Raw genomic sequence first — 9,870 nt, 5'->3', positions numbered from 1 at the left:
CTCCCACTCCCCCTGCTTGTGTTCCCTCTCTCGCTGGCTGTCTCTCTCTCTGTGTCAAATAAATAAATAACATCTTTAAAAAACAAAAAGTGGAAGGTCCTTCTCAACATTCCCCTTAATGGCCATGCGTTCATTCAACAAATATTTGTTGAGTGTCTGCTATGTGTCTAGCACCATAGGTCTGGGCGCTGGGAACAGTGGAGAACACATCATGGAAGGTCTGAGCTTACGTGAAGTTTGAGTTCAAAAGCAGAACCTGACAATCGACAAGTCAGACAACTCAATAAAATACATCTCCTGGAAGACAGTCAGATGGAGAGTAGGGATGGGCAATTTTAGACAGGAGAGTCAGGGAGGGCCTTTCCAAGAAAGTAGCATCTGTTCTGAGACCTGAATGGCTGGGAGTATTAGTTATGGAAAGATCAGGAGAAAGAGCATTGTCAGCAAAGCCCAGGTTGAGGGCAAAGGCTCAGAGGCAGGGAGGAATTCGGTGAGTTTGGGGAAGCAGGCTTCAGGAGGTGGATATCAGATGCTTGGGTTTCCCCCTACATGCCCGCACCTCGTAGGTCCTCTAGGTCAGGGACCCTGAGTCCAATCATGGGTGCTGTCGGCAGATCAGATTATGCACCAGTGAGAGTAATCAAGAGCTCAGTCTATGCGCCAGAGTGGAACCGTGCCGTCTGCTAAAGCAGCAATTAGCCACACAGCTGGGTTAATGATTCTGCTCGCTCCTTGTAACACTCAAAGCTTCCGGACACTCCAATCACCTTCTAATTTCTAGCTCCCCTCTTCTGACTAATGGCGGCATGTTTTGCCCCTCTAGCTCACGCGGTTCATGATGACTGTCATGATTACCACGCATTTAGGCTCTCCTTCCCCATTCCACCGCACGCACGCTATGGGTCAAATTGTGTATGTATGTATCATTACTGGTTTTATCCTTTTTTCCTAAGCCTGTTTATTCTGGAGGTCCAGGCTTCTTTTATCTCTAGAGGATAATTAACAGGTCTTCCCCCCTCCTTCCCTCCATAATTTTTTTTAAATTGTGAAATATAACACTCATCCAGAAAAGTATACCATGTACAAATTATTTTCACTTAACTATCTTGTAAAAATATTTCCACGTGTCATATAATTTCATAATAAATCATAATTCATTTTAATGACTTGCTGTTAATTTGGATATATTTTATTTCTTTAACTAGATTGTAAACTACTTGAGGTCAGGTATCATTTCTTTTTCTTTTTTTTAAAAAGATTTTATTTATTTGACAGAGAGAGACACAGCGAGAGAGGGAACACAAGCAGGGGAAGTGGGAGAGGGAGAAGCAGGCTTCCCGCTGAGCAGGGATGCTGGGCTCTATCCCAGGACCCTGGGATCATGACCTGAGCGGAAGGTAGAGGCTTAACGACTGAGCCACCCAGGCGCCCCTCAGGTATCATTTCTTAAGTGGCTTTCCATCCAATTTGGGGCTCCACCCTACAACCCTGAGATCAAGAGTTGTATGCTCCATCCACTGAGCCGGCCAGGCGCCCCATCCTCCTATTGTTTTAAATCACTCATTTTGTGGGACTCTGTTGTGGAAGCCTTAGGAAACTAATATAGGAGAAAATTGTATTTATGCTGAAACATATCAAGTATTGCTCTAACAGGATGTGGTCCTATCCTAGTCAGGAAATGTGGGAATTTTAATAAGATAGAGGTTCAGACGGTGACTGTCCTTGCTGACCCTACCATCTTGCATGAGAATGACCATACTATATGTCTTCACGAGTCACACCATCTCCACTCTCAGCTCAGCTAATCTAGTCACACTGCAGCCAGAGTGAACTTTCTAGGATCTGATCCTATCACCCACATGCTTAAAACCTTCCGTGGTTCCCCCGTAGCCCCCCAAACAATACTCAAACTCCTCAGTTCCCTCTCCACTCACCTCTCACCACTTCTCCTCACACTGCCTGGTGTTCCATCTCTGCCTGGAACATACCTCTTTCCTTTGGCCTCATTGCTTGGCCAATCCTATTTATGCCTCAGTGTCTACGTAAGTGGCCTTTCTTGCTTCATTGCCCTCCCAGGCTGTCCCACAGTCCTCCATAATTTCCCTGATGCACATCTCGGCCTGTGTAGTTCGCTGTATCACCCTCTAGCCTTGCTACTCAAGGTGAGGTCCCAGGGACAGACGCGTCAGCCTCCCCAGAGTTTATAAGATACAGGACCTCCAAGCCCAGCTAGGTCTTCACAATTAGATGTGCATTTTAACAAGATACTCAAGTGATTCTTTTTTTTTTCTTCAAGTGATTCTTATGTGCATTGAATTTGTGAGGTATTGGTCTCTTCCATATCATCTCCATGGGGGCAGGGAGCACTGTGTCCCCAGAACCCAGCACAGTGGCTGTTTAAAGAGAGATTTAGCTGATTTAATGCATGAGGCTGATTTCCTGTTAACAAGCATGTCTTACAGGAAAAACAAAAGAAAACAAAACAAAAAAGTCTCCTTTTATCGGAATAAACAGACTCAGCTCTCCAGCCTATGTATTTTGTCACAGTTCCCTTTCAATTCCCCTTACACATCTCTCATATTCTTTGTTTTCCTGTCAAATCCTATTCTCTGCACGACATATGTGAATGACTATTCTATTACTAATCATGTTTTCTGTTCTGTTTTGGGGTTTTTTGTTTTGGTTTCTTTTTAGTAATTTTTAAAAACACTCGAATGACAACACAGGCATGGTCAGATTTGCACTGTTATTTTTGAACTTGGTCCATGAAAACTGATACCTGCTAATAGTTTTAAAAATTGTCCTCCCAGTTCTTTTTCCCTCCTCTCCCCTTCCCTTTCCTCCTCCCTTCTCTTCCCCCTCTTCTTTCTTTCTTTCTGACAGGTAACAGGGGATTCTAACGCTTCATGATAAATCTTTGTATTGTGAGTCCCAGTGATCAAAATATCCTGATATGTTTATATTTCTCGCAAGTTCTCAGTAAATGATACGTCACTTTTTCAGAGAAGTATAGAGGTAAGAGAGACTTTACATACTTAGCTTCTAATTCCTTTAATAGAATGTTAAATCTGAGAATTTACGGACCATCTCAAATCCACAATCTTAAACCGTCCTCCATAAATTGCTGATTTGACCCGCCTCTGAAGCCCATCTCCCCAACTTCTCTCCCCCTTCTCCTTCCAGCAAGTTGAATTTGCAATTCCCTAAAAGGCACCACAGGCCTCAGGTTTGTAGCTAGTATGGGTCACGTGGCTAACAACCTTTTATAATGATAATGTTCGAGGACAGGACTGGCACACCCTTTGTAGGTAAACAACAGTAGGATTTGCTTTGCTTTTGTTGAGTGTATCTGCATTTCAGGGTGCATGATTTGGTCAGAAGTTTACTAATTTATCCAGTCAAAAAGTTAATGGTGTCCCTTCACTCTTCAGTCAGTCAAAATGAGCCCTGAGAGGGCCCCAGTGCCCTTCAGACAGTGTTCGAGAAAAAAAATTAGGAGACAGCATCCTCTGCTGTGTTTCCGTGTCAGGTGAGAGCTCCTGAATTCTGTCCGCTCTTAACCCTGTGTATTTACCACACTCACAACTAAGTTGTTTAGGGGCGCCTGGGTGGTTTAGTTGGTTAAGCGTCTACTGCCTTCGGCCCAGGTCATGATCTCGGGGTCCTGGGATGAGCCCCTGGTTGGGATCTCTGCCCAGGGGGGAGTCTGCTTCTCCCTCTCCCTAGGCACCTCCCCTCTCACTCCTGCTCTTTCTCTCTCTTTCAAATAAATAAAGAAAATCTTAAAAAAATAAACGAAGTTGTTTAACTTCAGGAGTAGTTTTGTTCCATGATTATAGCGTCCTCTATACTTCTGCAGGGCCCGCCATAAAATACTTGCAGGTTTGTGTTGAATGAATGATTTCAGGAAAATCAACAAGCTCAAATGCCTACTGGGGGCACAATATGTTAATGAGAAAAGCGACAGCAGGGACCGTGGCCGCGGGGAGCTCCCGCCCCAAGTCTGAGGGGGAGAGGCAGCCCCCACGCTTCTAGCCTGCTCTGCCCGTTTGGAAAACGGATCCCGGGTTTTCAGAGCTTCACGTTTTACAAAGAACGCCAGAGATCGGAGCTTTTAAAGTCATCTTTCAATTTTTAAATGTTGGTAACCAATTCAAATTTTCACACGACATTTTGCAAATCAATACCGTGAGGCAAACAGAACACTCCCGAGAACCGCGCAGTTCTAAGTAGCCAATTTGCAACTTCTTCATTGAATACTGCAGATAATTAAGAACATTCATTTTCCCAAAAAAATGTGATTACTGGGAACGCCACGGTGGGTTAGAGCTGCTGCTCCGTAGGGGGCCTGACTAGGTTCAGATCCTGGCACGACTCTGCCAACGCGCGCTCCAGAATCCCCTTGATCTCAATAAACCAGTTTTCACGCCTGCAAACTGGCCTTTATGGTAAGAGTGGCAGCTTCGCAGCGTTGTTCTGAGGACAGAATGAGAAAATGCCTGCCCAAGCCCTTCTCACGAAGCGGCCCTCAATACGTGCTAACTAGTCCAAATTACTACTCTTCTTTATAATAATGGAATTATTCAAGGACCAGCCAAACATCGTGTAAATAAGTTCATATTCCCAGACACCTCATTTCTCCTCCCACAAAAGCATTTGAAGGTGTCCCATATGATGACTTATGCTTTATATGTCACTCAGCTGCATCCAGGTGGAGTGATACCGACTTTTCCAGAGGGAAGATGCCCCACACAGTCGTGGCTGGGGTGGAAAACTAACCCCTCACCCCCGCCTCTACACACACACACACACACATGCACACACGCACACGCACACACGCGCACGCACACACCCCACCTTCCAAATCAAACCAGTGTTTGCTTGCTCGCGTTTCAATTTGGTACGTTTGTCACTTGCTTCTGGCATCCTCTCCACTGTTCTGAAAGTTTTCATCTCACTTCCCCGCAACCACCCATGCCCTCCGAGTTCGAGCTTCCCTTTTCCGATCTCGTTCAGGGGTCTGCTTAGTTAGAGTCTCTAATTGCCGGTTTACGATAAGGACCAAGCGCCTGGCCACCCCACCCGCCGCCTTCCCGCTAGAACTTTCCCCTCTCGCGACTTCTCAGCTCCGCCACAACTGCAGCTGACTCGATGCGGGGCGGGGGCGGGTTCTCAGCCCGGACCCCCTCCACCCGGCCCCGGTTCGCGAAGGGAGTAAGTGCGAGGCGGGGCAGGGTCGCCGCGCCGATCGCTCTGCGCCCCCTGCCGCGGGTCGGCGCCGCCGCGGAGCGCGAGCAAGTCGGGGCAGGTCCCCCACGGCGGCGGCCCTCGGGGGCGGGGTCAAGGGCGGGCGCAGAGTCAAGTTTCTCTACGTCACGGTTCTTGGGAAAGTCCCCTGACATAAGAGGAGAGCGCTGGCGCGAGAATCGCCTAGACCCGAGAGGTGCCCGGCCCGGGAGCAGTTCGCTCTCCAGTCCGGTCGTGCCCGCCCGTTCCCGCGCATTCCCTCCCGTCTTCGCCCCCCGAGCAGCTCGCCTTCTCCTGCCCCAAGGGGCTCGGGTTGGGGGGCCTAAGGTCCCCGGGGTTCTGCAGCACAGCTCCCGGTGGCTGGGAAGATGCCTGGGAAGAAAGCGCGTAAGAGCGCGCAGGCGAGCCCTGCGCGGACCCCGGCAGGTAGGGAGCAGCTAGGGCCCGCGGAGATCTTAGAGGGGGCCGGGGCGGGGGTGGGGGCTGGGGCAGGGGCCGGGGTCGAGGTCTCGGTCCGGGCGGGTTCAGCCCGGGCAGGTCTGCGCCCTTGCACGTGCTTTGCGGGACGCCTCCAGGAAGTTCTTCGGGGGTTTTACACAGGACGGTGGAGATGGTGAGGTAGGAAACCCTATTTGGGATGCAGATTGGGATTTTAGCGGAGGCGGAAAGCCTCTTCTTCGCTTCGCTTGCTTTCCATCCCCGCTTGCCCTGCCCCGGGGCCACGGGGAGAAAAAGTGCAAGTGCAGGCTGCAGTCACGAGGAGAAAGTCATTGTCACGGCAGGTGGGGACAGGAGAGGCTCCGGGAGCTGCCTGGCGAGCAGCCCTCTTCCTCCGGAGTCGGGGACCATTGAGGGCCCTGCTCTGAGTGTTGCCACTCTCGCCCCCCCCCCCCAAAAACAAAGCGGTCCATAATGCTTGATCCTATCGCGGCCCTTCCACAGAGGACTGATGGAGCGTTACGGAGGCCCTACGAGGACCACTTCGGTCAGGAGCCTATAAAATTGTGCTTCTTTGTTGAGTGGGACATTTTAACAATCGTTATTGCTTGCGGAGATGGGATAGGAGAAGAACAGGAGTTGGTCTCCAGTGGTTTGTTTTTAGTCCATCCACTCTTCTCCTCCTCCCTCCATAAAGCAACATCAAATAACTTTTCAGACCGGCCCTCTCCCTTATAAATCTTACCGAACGAGGCAGCCATCCGCTAAGGGGCTGTAGCAAAGAGGGCAGCAAGGCTCTGGGCTCGAAATCCGTCATTGCATCAGACGGTAATGGCCCCCTTTTAAAGTAGTTTCGATTTATAGAGCCCGTGACGCGTGCAAAGGAAGTGGGGCATTGCCAACCTGGCCATGGCTAAGTGGGCACCAGGGTGCTGTCGCTGGCTCTTACTTGGGAGGCCAAAAGCTTTGCCCACCTTCTGTGATGTCCAAGAATTCTCCGGTTTCCCGAAGGCCTAACCCGAGCATAACCTTTCTGCCATTTAACTTCATTCCTAATAATACGGGACAGCAGAAAGGGCCCTCTTAAACTCGATTCGATAGTAATACATCTTTTTATTGAGATGTAAGTGACATATGACATTGTATCAGCTTTGTTCGATATATGTATATATCAAATGATGATTTGGTTTATGAATATATTGTGAAGTGATGCCAAATAGCTTTAGTTAACATCCCTCATCGCACAGTTTCAATTTTTTTATTACTACATTTATAGAACTGTAATTAACAGAAAGATTAAGGAAACAACTAGCAGCCAGTTTCTGCCCCATCTTTTGGTGAAAGAGATAATTTTTTCTCTTAAAACCCTTCTATAATCCTTTTTCTTAAATTAATATTCATTTAATGATGATATCTCACTTCTAAAAAACAGTAAACTTGTGAATTAAACATATTTTCTGCTTCACTCATAAAGGCACAGATTAGGTTTATAAGAAGAATTTGGTTTAAAGTAAAATGTAAATTTCTAAGTTGTTTTAGAGAATATAGACTTATTTTTGATATGAGATTTTATGAGTCTTACAAGAAAATTTCAAAGAGTTTTTCAATGAGAGTAAGAATGGGTGGCTCAGTTGGTTAAGCTTCTGCCTTCAGCTCAGGTCAGGATCCCAGGACAGCCCCGCATCGGGTTCCACATGGGGCTCCCTGCTCAGTGGGGAGCCTGCTTCTCCCTCTCCCTCTGCTGCACCCCCTGCTTGTGCTCTCTTACTCCGTCAAATAAAAAAAAGTCCTTTAAAATAAGAGGGAAAAAAAAAGAATGCATTTAGATTTGTCTATTAATGAAGGCTTAATTGGAGCTGGGAATTACTGCCATTTAAAAAATAAATCCTACTTGAAGACAATATACAAGACTTTGGAATTTGACTTCTGTTCCCCTAACCAACCTTCAGTGAGCGAGAAGAGGCTGGCCAAGGCTCTCTAACTCTCTGGCGTATGACAGAAATGTCCATATCGAAAGAAAGATAACATTTACCTCATGCAGTGTGCTTTTTTTAAAAAAAGATTTTAGAGTAAATGTCTTTATTCTTACCTATTCTTTTTTTGGTTTACGAGTCACAATGTGTCAGTGTATGGTGTGTGTGTGTGTGGGCACGCACGTGCGAAGTCACCTTTCTCACATTCAGAAAATGGGTGTACATAAAGCTAAAGTTAAGATAAATGCTTCACTGAATAAATAACTCGGCTCGTCCCTTGGATGGGCACATTAATTCTTGCCGGTTGCAGTCGGTAATGTCAGTGTAATTTTAATGTTTTGCTTTCCTTTTCAGAGCCCGAAGTGGAGTGTGCCATTCAACTCAGGAGATTTGGAGACAAACTGAATTTCCGGCAGAAACTTCTGAATCTGATATCCAAACTCTTCCGCTCAGGAACCTGACTGCTTTGGAAGCTTTCGAATGAGGAGTTTCCTTTAAAATGGAAGATTCCCCAGTAGCTGCAAACTTCATCAATTAGAGGAAATGCCTTGTAATGGAGAAGATTGGGAGGGAGAACTCCTTGCTTTTTGGATGCCCTTGGAAGCCGAGATGGAATACATCAAAGACGGATTTCTTTTGAAGTTGTCCCAGAAGTCATTTTTTTTTTTTGGATTGTGAGGGCATTATAAAACCATTTTGTTTATTTTAAAGCAAGAATGGAAGAGCTTTGAAAAATAAGGAATTAATTACTTATACATTTTGTTTTTACTTTGAAAATTATTCTGGTCATTTTGCAGAAGGTTGCTGTCCAGCCTACTGTAACCGGAGTTGGCAAATGAAAAGACTGTGGTCTGGGGCAAAGAAAGAATGTGTTCAGTGTTGGGTTTTAGTTTTGGATGACAACTCCAAAGTGATGTATAATACTTGCTTTATATATTACCGTGTTCAAAGTAAAGATTTCATTCTGAGGACACTGAATATCATAGAAGGTGTGGATCCCATAGGTCACTACAAAAGATACAATGATTTGAAAGCTTGTTTCTTTTGACTTAAAAATGTATCGCTTCTGTTCAGATGACCCTTCCTCAAATTATGTTTCTGTGAGTCTTAAATGGAAAGTCTATACTTCGAACAATGTGATAGAAGTGTTACTTGGTGCCAGTAAGATTCTTGAAGGTAAAATGTTATAAAACATAAAGAGCATGGGGATTTTGTAGAATGAGAAATAATGGGGGAAAAATTCGTTTGAGACATTTTTACTGCTGTAATTAACACTTAGTAAAACAAATATTCTAAAGTAACTTGATAAGAAGATGAATTTGTTTCTAAAGACGTTTCTGAAATCTGTAAAATGCCCTTTCTCATGCTAGTCAGTGTATGTCTTCCAAGACGTGATCTTTTAAGAGAAATTAAGCATGTTTTACATAGTTGGGATATACTTAAAAAAAAAAAAAGGAATGGATTGCTCATCCAGAATAAAAATGCCACATATGTGTAATTTGCATTAGAATTATATGTAGATTCTAAGAAAGGTTTCATGAATTTCACTTTTTTATTGTCGAAAGCCCAGGCTACCAATGAAGTCCCCAGATATATAAAAAAAAGAAATAATGTCATGATTGAATTTCAGCAAGAAGACTCTTATTTATTTTACCTATTTATGATTAAAATATTTTTTGTTTAGTTTGAAGATGTCTATTAGTTAAAGCTACATTTTTAGGTTATGAGACAAGGCTTTCATAACCACTTGGACTTTATAGTAAGAACGCTCTGGCTGTGGTCACTTTAGATGAAACTTTACCTCAGCATCTGTTTTCTTCTCAAGTATTATTTAGTGTTTTTTGTCTGTCCAGAGGCAGATAGCTTGCCATTTGGATATTTATGTTCTGTAACTGTATTTATACATACAAAACTTGAATACTGTAGCTGTAAACTATTAAAAATTATTACCATTCTTTTCTACGTCTTCCTCTTTGTCATCACGTCGGCGGCCCAGTGTTCATTATGAAACCAAAATTGTTTTACCGGTTTCCTTCAGCAGGCCCCTTCTGACCACCACCCCCTCAGTCACAGTTTTGTCCCCCGAGTGGGACATACAGGGACATTTAGCATGATTTCTGCTGTCAAGGGACTTACCATTTTCATCGGGAGAGGAAATAGTGAAAAAGAAGAAATCCATGCCTGCGGGAGGTCTTGAGAAACTTAGTGCCTG

General features: G+C 45.1%; 1 protein-coding gene across 1 annotated transcript; it reads left to right on the top strand.

Moving 5' to 3' along the window:
• The first annotated feature begins 5,418 nt into the window (after window positions 1-5,418).
• PMAIP1 (phorbol-12-myristate-13-acetate-induced protein 1) lies at window positions 5,419-9,616 on the top strand. The gene is made up of 2 exons (XM_026496409.4): window positions 5,419-5,673; window positions 8,013-9,616. The coding sequence occupies exons 1-2, from the start codon at window positions 5,616-5,618 to the stop codon at window positions 8,117-8,119; spliced, it is 165 nt and encodes a 54-aa protein (XP_026352194.1). The 5' UTR covers window positions 5,419-5,615; the 3' UTR covers window positions 8,120-9,616.
• Window positions 9,617-9,870: the final 254 nt, after the last annotated feature.

The sequence above is a fragment of the Ursus arctos genome, unplaced genomic scaffold (assembly GCF_023065955.2).
Source record: "Ursus arctos isolate Adak ecotype North America unplaced genomic scaffold, UrsArc2.0 scaffold_17, whole genome shotgun sequence".
Classification (NCBI taxonomy): Eukaryota; Metazoa; Chordata; class Mammalia; order Carnivora; family Ursidae; genus Ursus; species Ursus arctos.
This window is presented reverse-complemented; position numbering and strand designations above follow the sequence as displayed.

Bases quoted from the DNA above. Each gene is read 5' to 3' on its own strand.
- PMAIP1 (XM_026496409.4), top strand. From the start codon at position 5,616: ATGCCTGGGAAGAAAGCGCGTAAGAGCGCGCAGGCGAGCCCTGCGCGG. The intron at 5,674-8,012 runs GTAGGGAGCAGC...TTTCCTTTTCAG, and splicing joins CCCTGCGCGGACCCCGGCAG to AGCCCGAAGTGGAGTGTGCC.